Here is a 17,612-nt window from a genome sequence, read left to right as displayed (position 1 = left end):
TCATTTTGGTGAAATAAATGTTTTTCCTTTATAAGACTGGATCACAACACTGATTTATGATTATACTTACCAATATACTCTTATGCATCTTTGACTATAGACTCCATGACCTTCCCTCTCCCCATAGGCAGATTCAGAGTAGAGGCACCGGGGCACGTACTTCTTCCTCCCCTGTCGTTTTTCAGAATATATACACCAATCATTTAAATTCCCTTCAGCTACAATTTTTTCCCCCATTGTTAATGTAGGATTATAGCTATTTTTGCATTGTGCCCTAGGTATTTTAAACTGACTAGAGTTGGCAACACTGATGCTGATATGATTGCCATTCTAGTCGAGGCTTCATGCAGTTTGGTCATGCGTAATGTTTACTTCAAAGTAATTCAGAGTTTAGCTGTGTGCCTGTGTCCACCAGTCACATTACGTTTGAGTATCATATTTGTTTTGTTCTATGTATTATTTTGTGCCTTGTTTGTATCAATCAATATCAAAATAATATCAATCCTAGTTTTGTGCCTTCTAAACTCACTTTATTGGAAATTAAGTGAGTTAGAAGCACTGTTCTAACTCACTTTATTTGTGAGTTAGAACAGTGCTTCTCAAACTATCTGTGGTGAAGGACCAGCTTCTTTTATTTCCAATCCATCGCAGACCAGTACTTTTTTAAATACAAATCTTGCAGATTGGTAACGGAGAAATCGTTGGGGACCGGTAACTTGTGTGTGTGGTATGGGTGTTTAATGGCGCACAAGCTGCTGTGGCTATATTGCGCCTATTCATAGGTATGTTGAAAAGATAAAATAAATAATTAATGTGAAGACGGTTCAATCTCATTTCATGCCAGAAACTAATCAGAGTCGCTTATACATTCCTATTTGTTTCAAATAACAGAAAAGTTCATTAATATTGGCATTTTCACCAATGATATCATTTAATGTTATCCGTTCACAGAAATTAGCCAGAGAATGAAATATTGAAGTTCGATGTTGTTGATAATGTGGACAGTCAATCAAAATATGTTTGACTGTTAGATGCTCAGAGCACTGTGAACAAAGAGGAGGATCATCGCCTGTGAGTAGATGGAGGTGAGTCAGATGAGTATGTCCTATTCTAATCCGCGCGAGTACCACTTCTTCTCGCCGAACTGTCTGAATGCATGAGTGCCAAAATTTTGGGTCCTGTTTTAACTGGAGCAGTTTGTTATTTGTTTGTTTATGCCATAGCTCTGTCCACTGTGCACAAAATGCTGTTTGAATTATAATATTATAATCAGAAACTGGAATATAGGCAGAGGTTAAGTCTACTGTTGATGGATTTTTAGCCGAAATATCAGCCAACTCGTTCCCTTTGATTTTCTGATTAATTTGGTGTATTTATTCTTTACTCGGCCTTGTAATTGCATAAAAGTATCGGTAAAGGTTTCCACCTGTTTCAACTCCGCTAACCGTTCGTAATTTTCCCGCCTTTGTGATACGATATACCGTACTAGATAGCGTTAGTTGAACTTCGTTAGCAGTTAAATTGTACGTTTAAATAAATACATATAACGACTTAGATTACAAACGTAATATAATTAATTTTATTTAACATAATTAATTATACATATAACCACTTAGGTTACGTAACATAAATAATTAGTAAAAACAAATAATTAATACATAACTTGATACGAAAGTTATATAAAGGGATTTCGCAGATAACACTCGTTACTGAAACGTAAATATTTCGTAGATAACACTCGTTACTGAAACGTAAATATTCCGTAGATAACACTCGTTACTGAAACATAAATATAGCGTTATAACTGTGTTTGGATACAAGTTTAGGATTTAATTTTGTACAGAAATTGAAATTTTATTGAAAGTAAATCTAAATCATGACTCAAACCAGAGCAGCAAAGCAAAGGGCTCAAGCTAATGGGAATGCTGTGGCCCAGGGGAGAACTGAGGGGGGCAGTTGTCCTCTGAATCACAGCCTTGTAAGATGCACTATTTGCTTGATGTTTGCGGAGCAGTCAAGTATGGGACATGATACTGCCATGGGGGATGTCTTTGTGTGTGTGCGATGCAAGGAGTGTAAGGAGATAAGGCGACAACTCAGCGTTGTTATGGGCCTATATGAGAGCTTGAAGGATAGGGTGGATGCCCTCGAAGGATTACAAGTGAGGGGCCCATCAAGCTCTCAGCTGCCCACACCAATGCCAGAGCTTGCACTTGGTCATCGCGGAACACAGCGGCAACCCCCAAGGCAGAATGCGCTGGTCCCAAAGGAACTAGTAGTTGTTGGTGACTCTATTGTCAGGGAAACGGGAAACATGCTTTGTAAAAAGGATAGGTGGAATAGGACCAGGGTATGTCTGCCAGGGGCAAAAGTTGATGACGTTGTAGAGCGGATATCATCTTTTAAGGGCACAAAAGGTGATATAGTTGTACACGTTGGCACTAATGACATTAAGAGTAGGAGACCGGCGGAATTACTTGACAAGTACAGGTCACTGATGAAAAAAAGCCGTGAATTAGGGTTGAAATTGAAAGTGTCTGCAATTCTGCCCAGACACGATAGGAGGGAGTATATGATGAGAGCCCTGTCAATCAATTCGGCCCTGGAAAGATTGTGCAGGGCTCAAGGGGTAGAATTTTTTTCAGCCTGGTCTGTACTTGTTAACAGGAGAGACTGCTTCTACAGGGATGGGATACACTTAAATAGAAAGGGTGCAAGAATGTTTGCTGATGCTATCGAGGCAATGTTAGGTGGGTCGGAAAACTGCTAGATTGGGGGGATACAAGGACTAATAGATTAACAGTAGCCACTGGCAGAGGTGAAAGTGATTCTTGCACTGCTTCTATTGGAATGAGCCGCAGCCTGGAAAATAAGATGCAGGATATTTCAGAGACTGCTGGGAATCATTGGGGTACAAGTAAACACATGGGTTGTGTTAGGGTAGCTAAGAAAAAGAACAGGTGCATGTATACTTGTGTGTACACCAATGCTAGGAGTTTAGTAAATAAATTTGATGAATTTGAGGTATTGCTCAAAACATCAAAGGCAGATATTGTGGGGATTTCAGAGACGTGGTGTCACACAGATATAAGAAATGCAGAACTGGAATTTGGGGAGTACAATGTGTACAGAAAGGATAGACAGGATAGGAAGGGAGGAGGGGTTATGCTATTAATTAAGAAACACATAAAATCCAAGGAAGTGAAGCCAGTCGACATCGCTGGACAGTGCAGTGTCGAGTCAGTTTGGTGTGACATAAGCATTGGGAGATCAAAATTGAGAGTAGGAGTGTGCTATAGGCCTAATGACTCTGATGAGTATAATAAGAAACTGTTCGGAGAAATAGAGTGGGCCAGTAAATCAGAGAGTCTTATAATGGGGGATTTTAATTTCCCAGATATTGACTGGAATTTGGGGGCTGGTCACTCACACAGTAGCAAGGCTTTTGTGGATTTATTGGATGATTGTTTTCTACATCAGCATGTTCGGGAGGCAACTAGAGGGAGTAATACTCTTGATTTGATTATCAGTAGTGATTCTTCATGCATTCAGAATCTGCAGATAAATGAACCACTTGGTGGCAGTGATCACAGTGTGCTGAAGTGGGAGTTACTCAAAGAGGTAACTACCATTAGGGGTAAAGGGAAGGGGTATTGCTTTCGTAAAGGCGACTACAATGGACTGAGACAGTATTTAAATTCTATACAGTGGGATCAACTGATGATATTGCCAACAGCAAATTCAAAATGGGAAGCATTCAAAGAACTTATCGTGGAAGCTACTAGGCTTTACATACCAACTAAGAAATATTGTTCAAGGTTTAGGCCTAAATGGTTGTCAGATGAACTAATGAGGCATATGGCAGAGAAGAAAAATGCATGGGATACATACAAATTAACACGTGACACGGATGCCTATGATAGATACAAGTTGATCTGTAACCAAGTTACAAAGGAGGTTAGGCAGGCGAAGGCAGATTACGAGAGATCCTTGGCAAGGGATGCGAAGAAAAACAGCAAAGAGTTCTTTACTTATGTAAACTCTAGAAGGAAGGGGATGAATCAGATTGGTCCACTTGAGATCGATGGGTCAACTGTTGATGACCCTGCTCGGGTAGCTAACAAACTAAATGAATATTTTGCATCGACATTCACACATGAGGAGTTATTCAGCGAGGGGAATGCCAGAGGTGTATTCAACTCTAGCAGTAAGCTAGAGAATCTTGTAATAACTGAGAGCAAAGTGGAGGAGAAATTGTTGAAGATAAACACAAGAAAGGCACCTGGGGTGGATGGGATCTATCCAGTTATATTAAAGGAGGCAGCAAAGGAGGTAAGCAAACCCTTAGCCATAATTATGAGAGCTTCCTTGGACTCAGGGGAGGTACCCATTGACTGGAGATGTGCAAATGTGACCCCAATTCACAAAGGGGGATCAAAGGCTGACACAAGTAATTATAGACCTGTGAGTTTAACTTCTGTTCCCGGAAAATTAATGGAGGCACTGGTGAAAGAAGCACTGCAGGATCATCTAGACAAGACTTCAGTTATAGCTAGGACACAGCATGGTTTTGTTAAGGGGAAGTCTTGCCTGACCAATTTGATTGGATACTATGATGCAGTCACAAAAGAACTGGATGCAGGGAATAACTTTGATATTATATACTTGGATCTTAGAAAGGCTTTTGATACTGTTGCACATGGAAGACTGCTGCACAAATTGGAGCAGTGTGGCATTGGAGGCAAGTTGCTGCTATGGATAAAGGGGTGGTTGAGGGGGAGAAGACAGAGAGTGGTAATCAATGGACACTGCTCATCGTGGACTAATGTTATTAGTGGAGTCCCTCAGGGTTCAGTATTGGGGCCTTTATTGTTTTCTGTATTTATAAATGATATTGATGATGGTATATCAGGCTTAATGTCCAAGTTTGCAGACGATACAAAGGTTGGCAGGGTTGTCAAGGACACTACTGACACTATGCTGCTGCAACAGGATTTGGAAAGGTTGAGCAGATGGGCTTCGAGGTGGCAAATGAAGTTTAACATTGACAAATGTAAAGTACTACATATGGGAAACAGCAACCCCAGAGCAACGTATCAACTCTGTGGTACTACACTGACAGTGGTAGAGAATGAAAGGGACCTGGGGGTGGTGGTGCAGGCAGATATGAAGTTCTCTGAGCAGTGCAGACGAGCTGCAAGAGTAGCTCATGGTGTATTGTCAATGATATATAGAAATTTTTCTAGCAGGGATAAGGAGGTGATTATTCCCTTGTATAAGGCAATGGTCAGGCCACACCTAGAGTACTGTATACAGGCCTGGAGGCCTCATTTCAGGAAGGATGTAGAGCTGCTGGAACGAGTACAGAGAAGGGCAACTAGATTGGTGAATGGGACAAAGGGGTTCTCTTACGAAGAAAGGCTTAAGTTTTGCAAATTACAGTGTCTGGAAACTAGGCACCAGCGGGGTGATCTGATAGAGGTGTACAAAGCCTTGAATGGTTTGAGCATGCTCAATGCTGATGGGATTCTTCCTCTAGCTCAGAAAAATCACCTGAGAGGGCATAAATTCAAATTGAGGAAAGACAGATGTAGGATAGATGTGCGGAAATTTGCCTTTAGCCAGCGGGTGGTTGGTGGGTGGAACAGACTTCCATCCCTTGTCGTGGAAGTTGATAGCCTAAATAAGTTTAAGGCTCAGCTGGACAGGTATTTCGAACGAACAGAGGGGTGAAGTGGAAGTGGTTATTTTTATTTATTTATGTTACTTTTTTTTTTTTTTTTTTTTTTTTTTTTTTTTGGCTGATGCTGCATAAGCTTGCTTTCTTGCATCAAATGCCTCTACTAATGCTACTAATGCTAATGCTTTGATGCCTGAATGTGCTGGAATCCAGCAAAAGTTCACTCGTTGCTGGCGATCTTCGATTTTCAACAGCAAATACTTGATTTGATTTAGTATAGGGTGATCCTTATAAGAGAAATTCTGCATTGCTCTAATTGAGCTGAGAGAGTCAGTGTAGATTAAATATTTTGCAGATGGGTGAAGAGTCAAATTTTCTAGAGCTAATTGAATTGCATATAATTCCGCTGAAAAGCTGCTGTACTCAGGTGGAAGAGAGGCTGATATGATAGCAGAGGGAAACACTGCTGCTGCTCCAACAGTTGAATGAGATTTGGAACCATCTGTATATATCGGTAAGAAGTCAAAACAGTTTTGAATATGGCTAGCATGGAGTTGTTGCACATTCAGAGTTGGTAGACGATTCTTTCCCCATTGGAGAAAATAATTATCACAGGATGGTTGAGGAAATGGGGTCCATGGTGGGCAAGAATAATTCTTTCTGTGCTGCCTACTCTGGAGAGGAACATTCCAATTTTGTGCTATTTCAAGGAGCCGTAGGCCTGCTGGGCGTATTTTATTTGGTTTATTTCTATAGAGATTGTGAAATGATGGATTAAAGAGATATGGTTGGATGGGGTGCGGAGAACAGTTTCGTATTCTGACTGCATATTTAAGTAGTAACATTTTTCTGCGGAGGTAAAGAGGGGGCTCATGGGCTTCAATATATAGACTATAGGCTGGTGATGTCCTATAAGCACCAAGAGCAATCCTCAGTGCATTGTGTTGTACAGGATCGAGCCAGCGCAATACACTCTTTCGAGCAGAATCATAAACTGGGGCACTGTAATCTAACCGAGATCTAATCAGTGCTCTATATAAGAGCAGCAAAGTTGTACGATCTGCTCCCCAAGACTGGGCAGATAGAGCTCTAAGCATGTTCAGCTTTTTCAGACAAGTAGTACGTATTACTTTTATGTGCTCAAGGAAATTTAACTTGCTGTCTAATATTAATCCCAAGAATCTAATATTGTTGGTAATCGGGATGCTGGAATTTGATATCCGGAGTTCAGGGTCTATATGTAATTTGCGTTGGTTACAAAAGTGGATAGCAACTGTTTTCTGATGGGAAAGCCGATATCCATTGAACTCAGCCCATTTTTGAATTTTATTGAGGGACATTTGCAATTGCCGTTCAATAGATCTCATGTTCTGAGAGTGGCAAGCAATGGAGAGATCGTCAGCATAAAGATAGGCTTCTACAGTATTTGTAAATGGAATCAATTCTAAGGGCAAACAGGGTTGCGCTCAAAACCGACCCCTGTGGTACTCCTTCTTCCTGCAAGAATGTAGAAGAAAGGGAGTTTTGGTATCGAACCTGGAAAGAGCGGAAATGGAGGAAGTTCCTAATGAATATAGGCAGGTTGCCTCGTAGACCAAGATTATGTAGGTCACTGAGAATGCTATACCGCCAGGTAGTATCGAATGCCTTTTCTATATCAATGGAGACCATGACAAGGTGTTCATTTTTCACAAAGGCATTGCGAATTTCAGATTCGGCCTTGATCATCAGATCTAGAGAGGACCTATTTTTGCGAAAGCCATGTTGACAATTACTCAATAGTTGTTCAGTTTCAATGATCCAGCTGAGTCGACTGTGGATCATTTTTTCAAGAATTTTACCAAGGCAACTTGACAGAAAGATTGGCCTGTAACTATTAGGACTGGAAGGATCTTTTCCAGGTTTCAAAAAGGGCAAAACTGTAGCATGGTGCCAAGATGTTGGATAAATATTTTCCAGGAAGATCCGGTTAAAGAAAACTAGCAGCATTTGTAAATTCTGCTCATCGAGATGCTGCAGCATGACATAATATATGCAATCTGGCCCAGCTGCACTGTTTCTCGTTGTTTTTATGGCTTGTAAAAGTTCACAATATTCAAGGGGCTGATTATACGGAAGTGATAGTGAGGTTCTAAAGTTAATGGGCCTCTGTTCGGTGGAGGTCTTAATTTTTTGGAATTTTGGAGTGTAATCTGATATAGCAGAGACTTCGGCAAAGGTTTTACCCAAGGCATTCGCTATATCTAGAGGATCAGAGAGTTCTTGTCCATTGTATGAAAGAATTAGGGAAGGGATGATTGGAAACTTCCCAGAAAGCTGTCTAATTTTCTTCCATATTAATCTGGAGTCGGTATTTCTGTTGATAGTACATGCAAACCGAGTCTAAGAATCTTTCTTGGCTTGCCTGTGAATGAACCGCGCTTTTGCCCTTAGCTTCTTGTAGCTAATTAAATTAGCTGTTGTCGGAAATCAACGGAATAAATTGAATGCTTTATTTTTTTCCTTCTTTGCTTTCGTGCACTCTTCGTTCCACCAGTAGTTGAAGTGCCGTCGGGTTGGGGGGTTTGATAATGGAATTGAGTATTTTGCTGCAACTAAAAGACTGGATGTGATATAATCGGTTACTTTATCTATAGGTTGTAGCTGAATAGTTTCTTTGTCCAGAATGATTGCTGATTGAAATTTGGCCCATTTGGCTTTAGAAAATTTCCCTTTTCTGCAGGGTTGGTCTAATGGTAGTTGTGTAGTGAGCAGGTTACACAGACAACTGTAAAATGGTCACTTCCCATTGGATCATCCATAGCGGACCACTGAATGACTGAAAACAGTATCAGAGCACAAATCGAGAGGTCAATTGCAAAGGTCTGTCCAGTAAGTAACTGTATGTGGGTGTGTGTACCACTGTTAAGAAAGGTAAGGTTCTGTTTATCTAGTAGAGGTTTCAATCAGTTGGCCCTGTCTATCTAATTTAGAGGATCCCCATAAAGGGTGGTGGCCATTGAAATCCCCTAGCAAGCAGATTGGGGAGGGTAGCTGTACTAAAAGTTCTTCGATATCTTTATAAGAGTAGGTATTGTTTGGTGGGAGATAGACTGAGACTAGCGTAAATGCAATCTCAGCAATCAGACGCACGGCAACGGCTTCAATTTGGGTTTGAAGAATGATTTGACTAGCAGGGATCTTTGAGTTAATCAAAATAGCTACACCACCACGAGCAGAGTCAGATGTATTCCGATCTCTTCGATAGACTGAGTAGTTTTTTATAGAAACAGAAATTTTAGCAGTTAAATAGGTTTCCTGCAGACAGAAACCCACTGGAGAGTAGCGTCTAATTAAGTACTGAATGTCATCAATGTTGCCTCTAAAGCCTCTACAATTCCACTGTAAAATATAAGGCATTATTTGAGTTTAGAAGAAGCTGTACCTGACGTGGCTGTCTTGTGGCGTTCTGGCTTTGGTTTATTTCTTTTTGGAAAGGTGGGGTGACCTGTGTCCATATCTTCTTCTTCTTCTGCAAATATTCCAAGAATCGGATCTTCCTGTTTAGATGGGTACTCTTGATCTATTGATGTTTCCTGAATACTCTGTTTTGAAGTTGAACTGGGATTATTTGGTGTAGTAGCAATCATTGGCGAATGAGGAGATTTTGCTGGAATCGTAAGAGGCATATTACTTGCTTGATCTGAGTGCTTCTGGATATTGGACTGTTGCTGAGAAAGAACAGCTCGAGCCCAGTCGGAGATTGATATGTTGGATGGAACAGTAACATCAGTTTGCGTGGCTATTGTTTGATATTTTTTTGCAATACTGGCATAGCTACGGTTAGATATACTGGGTGCAATTAATTTTCTTGCTTCCTGATAAGTAACTTTATTTTCGACTTTATATTTTACAATTTTTTTCTCCATTTTCCACTTCTCACATGTTTTAGAGTAAGCAGGATGGTTACCCTTGCAATTAGGACAAGTCATTTCTTTTGCTGAACAGTCGTTTTGACTGTGATCAGAAGATCCACAATTGGGACAAGCTGGGTTTCCCTGGGGTCCCCACAGCTAATGGAGAAAGCAAATGAATATAAAACGCCATTATGCCTGGCATTTGTGGATTATGAAAAGGCATTTGACTCCATACAGCATAAGGCAATGTTTCAGGCACTGGAAAGACAAGGCATAGATACTCCATATATTATGATTTTGAAGAAAATATATGAGAGTGCTACATCCTTTATTAGACTAGACAAAGACAGTAGCAAATTTAAAATCGAGAAAGGAGTTCGACAAGGGGAGACAATATCTCCGAAGCTGTTTACTGCTGCCCTTGAGGAAGCTTTCAGAAGATTAGACTGGTCGCAGAAAGAAGTCAATGTGAACGGAGAGTACCTAAACCATTTACGATTTGCAGATGACATTGTGGTCATAAGCCACGATCCCAAAGAATTAGAGGAAAATCTTAATCAGTTATGCACAGTTAGTAAGGATTTTGGACTAAAGATGAATATGGCTAAAACAAAAGTAATGATGAACAAGTATGCCACGGAAAGGGAAATAATGATTGAAGGAGCAGTAATTGAAAAGGTGGAGTCATATACTTATCTGGGACAAGTTATTAGCTGTAATAATGATAAATGGCTGGAAGTCAAGAGAAGAATAAATTTTGGATGGATAGCATTCAGGAAATATAGTCACATACTGAAGAGCAATATCCCTGTTTGTCTGAAACGTAAAATAATGAACCAATGTATACCCCACCATGACTTATGGAAGTGAAACTTGGGCACTCACCAAAAGAATGGAAGAGAAGCTAAGAACTACACAGCGAAGAATGGAACGAATTATATTGGGAATCAGACTGTTAGATAAGAAGAGAAACACATGGATTAGGCAGCAAACTCAAGTAAAGGACATTCTTATCAAAACTAAAGAACTAAAATGGTCTTGGGCATAGCTCGAAGACATGATGACAGATGGACTAAGAAAATAACAGAATGGTACCCAAGAGGAGCTAGAAGAAAACCCGGAAGACAAAGGCGGAGATGGATAGATGAAATTCATGAGTTTTTGAGTAGTAAATGGATGGCCAGTGCTCAAAACAGAAGGAACTGGAAAGTTGCTGGAGAGGCCTTCATCCTGCAGTGGATTGAAAATGGCTGATGATGATGGGTTTCCTCTGCATGCCGTCTGAGAATGGCCATACTTTTGGCATTTGTAGCATCTCAACGGATTAGGAATATAAGGACGAATGCGATAGAGTAAATATCCTGCTTTTACTGTTGAGGGTAGATTTGGACTGTTAAAGGTGAGAATGATACTTCTGGTGGGTGTGAGTATATTGTCCCTTTTAGTCATGATTCTTTTGACAGCAATTACATTTTGTTCATTTAGCTCTTCTTTAATTTCTTCTTCTGTCACATTCAAAAGGTCCCAACTAGATATAACACCCTTAGATGTATTTAGGGTTGCATGGGCAGTTACCTTTACTGGAATTTTTGCAAAGTTTGTCACTTTCAGGAGTTTTTCAGAATGCCTGCAGTTGACAGTTTCTACTAGTAAGTCCCCCGATTGCAATCTCTTAACCATCTTGGGAGACCCTGCAATACTTTCCAAGTGTTTTTGGATAAGAAAGGGGGGATAGCTTACTAAGAGGCTGTTCTGATAATGAATGCATTATTAAAAATGCAGGAAACTCGGTCGCAGAGGAAATGGTTTTTAACCTCTTTGCTTGCGAAGAGTCATGTTCGTGCTCTGTGTTTAGCCGACTGCTTGTCGGTTCTAAACAAGGAAACATATTTTGTTCCATCTTGGCTCCTTTTAGCCCCTGGCAGATGAACTTTTCTGCCAAGGTTACCGGCCCCGCCACAGGGAGGCAGGAGCAGTGCCTGGAGTGACCAAGTGAAATTAGTAGGAGTTAGTCTATTAGATATGAAAAATAAAGAAAGGTTACTTTCCTTCCTTGCTCTCTACCAGTACTTTTGATACAAGAGCTACTAAATTAAAGGATTTCTCAAAGAGAGGAACGTAAAAGAGAAAGCAGAATTCACCTATCAAAAAGTCGCAGTGAAAGCACAAATAGAAATCGCTCAGTCAATCGCTTGGCACCCGGGGCCAGGACCGGTAACGTCCACGACCAATTTTCAAGACACAAAACAAGGCTAGGTAGGAATGGAAATGTCCATAATTTCATCACATTCCTGGATAGAGGATCCAAAGCTCAAATAGACCTTTCCACAGCATCCCAAAGATACACGAGTCCCTCAAGGATTAGTGCTGACTAAAATGATAATGGTGAAGGATAAAATGTCAAAATTTTAAGATGACATAAAGACTGAGAATGATTAATGGCCATGCCAAGTTGCCCTCTTTCCTTCACATTGATTTAAATAGGCTTCAGGAATGGCCAGAAAAGTGATACCTATCCTTTTAATGTTAAAAAAAATAATAATAAAAAAAATTAAAAAGAAAGAGCAAAGCAAAGACTTCAGAAATAATAACATCAAAATAACTTTCACACTAGGAGGAGTTGAATAGAAGACATTAGAGTAGGAGAAAATAGATTTTGGGATTCACGCTCCAGGGTGATATGAAATGCTCCAAGCACAGTGCACACAGGGAGAAAGGTTAACATTTCAAACAATTATACTTGGAATTCTGTGTCCAAGTGACCTAAAAAAAAAAAAAAAAAAAAAAAGTCAAGTAACAGTAGCAAATGCATTCGTGTACAGAATTCACTAGTTGGAGTTGGGGGTGGGGCTACAGTGAATAATAAGATCAAAATTATCTTTTTTTATTATTATTATTATTTCCTTGAGATCAAATGACAGTTGAAAAGCGAGTGAAAATGAACCAAAGCAAAATACAGTCCAACTTGGTTATAATGAGCATGGAAATAATGAGATCACGGCTGTAATGAGCAAAAGCCATAATGATTTTAATTTACATGTATTCCCACACAATCGCTCACTGTTATAATTAGCGTACTACACAGATATACTGTACAAATTTTGACTACCCGAGCAATTAAGAATGTTTGAATTCTTAATTGCTCAGATAATCAAAAAAACCCAATTTTTGGTATAGACAAAAATTAAAAGGGTGACGTAGCTTTTATGACCACCTGCATTTGATTAGCAGCCAGTTTATGACCTTGTCCTTCTGGGGAAGGGGCTATACAATAGCGCATTGGCATTCTGCTTGTCGTATTACCTTATTTACAGATTGCCTTGTACTCACTGAACCATAAATTTATTTCAAGACTTCTAAGAACTTTGTATGCAGATCACTTTACTGTTATTTTAAAATAAAATCAGTTAGAAACGAACCCTTCCTTCGGAAACTAACAAAAGAAAATCTCCATCGATTCGTGAAAAGTCAAAATTATTCGTGAGTTAGAACAGTGCTTCTCAAACTATCTGTGGTGAAGGACCAGCTTTTTTTTATTTCCAATCCATCACAGACCAGTACGTTTGTAAAATACAATCTTGCAGATTGGTAACGGAGAAATCGTTGGGAACCGGTAATGTCCACAACCAATTTCCAATTTGCCATAGACTGATAACAAACAGTTTGCGGATCAGCATCGGTCTGCTGACCACACTTTGAGTAGCACTGAGTTGGAATGTGGTGCAAAAAATGTTGAAGTGTGTAAAAAGTTTTCTTTGTCCTTTTCAACAGTATTGACATTGTGGAAGAATAAACATGTTTACATTATTGGCACTGGAAAAGAACATAACCAGAAAAAAAAATTTTTTTAAAGTGAGAGGTTACAAACATCATGAAGCATTGCTTCAATGGTTCACTACACAAAGAATTGTTGGATTTTCAATAGATGGTCCGATCTTGAAGGCTCAAGTGGAAAAATTTGCTAAACAATTTGGACATGACAATTTTGTATGTAACAACAGTTGGCTGGATCAATTTAAACACTGAACAGAAGCATATTAATATAAATAATATGTAGGTATATACTGATATTATCTTTTTCTCTGTAATAGGAGGTAGATTTAACTCATCAGATATAGTGAATAATGAGTAATGGTTATAACAAGGAAATTTTGTTGGTCCCTTGATGCTCATTATAACCAAATCCGACTGTATTTATGAAAAATTATTATTATTATTTATTAAGCCTAAATTTTTACTCCAAAATAAAGCCTTAAAGAATTTTTTAGGGTAATAGTCTCCAAGGAAAAAATAATGAATGAAACAAATGTGAAGGCTTTTGCAATACTTGAGAAATAATAAAATTTTGTAACTTTTTTGAAAATTCATAGAAATATCTCTGTTCATTGATGCTGTATGCCCAATGGCCCACCCTACATCAAAATTAAGTCGAAAGACAGGAAATGCATTTGGCAAGGTTGGGAAAAAGGGTGCCCAAAGTAACTCTGAATATGTGAGCTACAGCTTGTTAACTTAGGCATTTTATAGAGTATCTCACTGAGATCTATAAAAGCCCTCAAAACAGGACAAGAAATGAATGAAGGTAAAAATTTCATGGTTATATTTCAAAATTTCATGGTTATAAAATGATATTAGAACATTAGGCTATAAATTCAATTAAGAAATGATTTTAGACTGAAATGTAGGAAGTTTCTGTTTAAGCATGGAGTGGGTTAGTTGGAATTGGATTGGCACGTGCCTACATGAGTTTTTTTTTTTTTTTTCAAATTTATTTATTTAATTTTTTTTTTTTCCTCTGCTGGAATAGCAAAAGCCCAGGGCATCCTCACACCACATGGCTGTTACATGTGGCTTTGTCTATACTAAATCTCTGTATAGAGATTTAGGTGTTAACAATAATTTTGTAAACCTAACAGATAACAATAGCCTAACGAGTTGTCTTTTTTTTTCGAAAACAATATCATTATAGTAATTCAACGTGCATTTAGGGGAAAAAAAAAAAAAATTAAGCAGAATCCTGTATCATTTGAGCAATGTTACTTTTTTATTCAGAAAAATTAACTGTCATCATTATGAATATGAAATTTAATGAAATATGAATATGAAATAACTTTATATAATAGTAGCATTTATATAATTAATTGCCAGGAGGCAAGTGTGCACGTGGGGGGGGGGGATTCTATTGGAATTACAGTAGAGCGTCAAAAATCCAAACTGAGACCGGGGATAGTTCAGACTTCCAATTTGTTTGGATTTTTGAACTTATCAAAAATACTGTTCTGGAGACTAAAAAAAGTAACTTTAAAATCCGAGGGATCGTATAATTTTTTGTTAAAATCCAGGGCCTTTTCACACAGCAAAGGTCCTGGTATGGGTTCTCTTAAACTTTGTCTCTGTGTGAACCATAAATAAACAGCATCTTCAAGGGATGGATTGTCAGCTGTTCTGTAGTTTTTTTTGGTTTTTTTTAGCACAATCTGAAACAAGTTTCGATATGAAGTTTAAAATTTTTTTGCATTGTTTTTAATGTCTGTTATGGTTGACTTTCCAAAAAAGCTTGTAAAATTTTGCTATCGAAGATCCCCCTTCTCCTTTTGAAAGTCTGGTAAAAATCTAATCTTCGATTCAATAGTCAAAAAATTCTGTTTCCTTTTAAAAGACAAAGAAAACTACAACACAGTAAAATAAAACTCTTTCCAGAATCTTTTTACTCTGTATCTCACTTGCCATATTGTGTTAGTTGCAATTTCTGCATGCCGCCTTCTTTGTTATTGATTGAAACATCTTTTTTTTTTTTTTATTGTTTTAGTCTTTACAACCTCAAAAAAATGCCAATGAACAGAAATATCAGATAATAAAGTGTTATTTTTAGTTAGTACTGTATGTATATAAGTGCAAATTTATTTTTATTTTGCTAACCTATGGACTGGACAATATTCTTCCGATTTTCACGTATCATTTAATTTTGTTGAAAAAAAAAAAAAGTGGTGCAAATTTGTGCTTTATACAGTGTATCTTTGTTTTTATATCCTATGGATAATATTCCTTCAATTTTCGCTTATTAAAATCGCCATTAAATAGAATCAAAGTTCAATTTGTAAACATAATGAAAATAACTGGTGCTTACTCTAATTATTTCATGGCACCAGCATAAAAAAAATAAATAAATGCTGGCTCGTTCGAATTATTGACATTCGGATTTTCGATGCTACACTGTACTCAAAATGCCAACAGAATCTTACATGATTGCTAATGTCTTAAAGGTTTAAGGAGTTTCTATTATTTTGTTATAAAGGTAGATTGCATTTTAAAATCAGTCTAAAGTGCTATTCAGAGCAACTAATACGTAGTTAGTTGTATTAATAACTAGGGAAAAATCTCTGCTTAGTACCAATTCGCTTTGCTCTTCTCTCCCTCACCCTGATCCCGATTAAGAGTACCAGGTGTGGGACAACCATACTTTTTGGTATTAATATTCAAACAATATTAATTTCCAATACTGGAAAATATATAAACAAACCTCCTGTTCCAACTTCATAAATTACTTCATCGTGGCCATTTTCTAGACGAAGTGCTAACCTCCTCTGAAGGGCATCAAACTGTTCTGCTGTAGGACTTATTAGGATTCCCTAAAATAAAATTTATACTCTTATAATTTGAAATGCAAAAGAATATAACATTATTTAAAAAAAAAAAGAAACAGAAATGAACAGAGGTAAATCTTTAAGGTATCTCTCACCAAAACAGTCCAGAGTTGCAAGGTCTGGAGATCTTAAGAATATGAACAAGTGCTTCAGTGAAGAACTATCCATTCCATATCAAGGTAGACACAGATGTGCTAAATTGTAGTGGTGCATGATCCTGCTGAAAGTACACCTCTATTTCCAGAAACATATTTATTATTACATGAGTGGCATTATTCTTTAACATTTATTTCTTTTCATAAGTGGATTTCCCCCAAGTATTCATACAAGTTTTCCATAGCGTTTAGCTCTGCGGAGTGAGTTTCCTTCGAGAAATATTGAAGTTTTGTAAAAGAGAATTTTTACATAAATGTTTTAAAATATCAATTTATTTTGACTTGATTTCCCTGCATTGGGGTGAAATTATAGTCAAAAATCAAACTAGAATTTTAAAAAATCTAAGAATTAATTTAAATTCATCAACTTTTAGATCTGAATTCTATAGAACTTCTTCAATTTCAGATTTTGTAAGGCAAAATCAGGCAACAATGATTGGCAGATTCAATGTTCTCCTCTGATTTTCAAAGCTATTTTCATGTTGCCATATATTAAAACTGTCTACTGTTAGTTAGAAACACAGATAATAGATGGCAGGACATACTGGACAAGATAATTAAAAAAAAAAGCAGCTACATTATTTTTAATGCACCTAAAGAGACCTTGTAAAAACATACAATTTTGTATGTACTCATGTGAAAAAGCCCACAAATGTGGAGTATAGATCTAGATCATGAAAAGGTTAAACACAGCTCTGCCTTATACAAGTATCAATGAAACCACGATTACCTCAAGAGATGAATCTGATCCAGCCAGTAAAAACTGTCAGGTTAGCATCTTTTCGCAGAGTATTGAGTGGGTTTTAATTAGCCAAATACACAGTCATAATGTTTTACATGCTGATTCAGTTTCAATGAATCAGCATGTAAAACATACAATTGCATTCCAAAAATTAGTCTTTATTTTCTTATGTTTGTACCACTACAGAATACCATACACTGATCTGGATCATCATTCTGGAACAGCTGAAATATGCAGGCTTTCCAATTTATTTCCACTTTAACATTCTACGAATATAAATTTAGTATTATAATGGAGGGAGAAAAAAAGCACATTCATACTTTCTCCCTTCAACAAAGTGTGTATCCAATTCCACCTTGAACTTTACCAAACTATCAACCTTGACCACCACTTTCAATTCTGCCAGTGAAAATGTATCTCCCTCATTCATTTTACTAATTCCCTTCACAGCCTTATTAATGTCTACCACCAGTCCTTTTTAAGATATCTAGTTGC

At 37.8% G+C, this 17,612-nt stretch overlaps 1 protein-coding gene across 8 annotated transcripts in view; it reads right to left on the bottom strand.

The window, feature by feature from the left end:
- The window catches only part of GTPBP1 (GTP-binding protein 1), a 270,000-nt gene that overhangs the window by 109,706 nt on the left and 142,682 nt on the right, over window positions 1-17,612 (bottom strand). For all 8 annotated transcript variants that reach the window (XM_090372553.1, XM_090372554.1, XM_090372557.1 and 5 more), the window contains one exon: window positions 16,097-16,205. In XM_090372553.1, the coding sequence (XP_090228679.1) occupies window positions 16,097-16,205 (109 nt within the window). The remainder of the gene's footprint in view (window positions 1-16,096; window positions 16,206-17,612) is intronic.

Source organism: Mastigoproctus giganteus, chromosome 4 (genome assembly GCF_048544385.1).
Source record: "Mastigoproctus giganteus isolate SK-2022 chromosome 4, ASM4854438v1, whole genome shotgun sequence".
NCBI classification, from domain to species: Eukaryota; Metazoa; Arthropoda; class Arachnida; order Uropygi; family Thelyphonidae; genus Mastigoproctus; species Mastigoproctus giganteus.
Note: the sequence above shows the minus strand (reverse complement) of the source record. Positions and strands in the feature narration are given on the sequence as shown.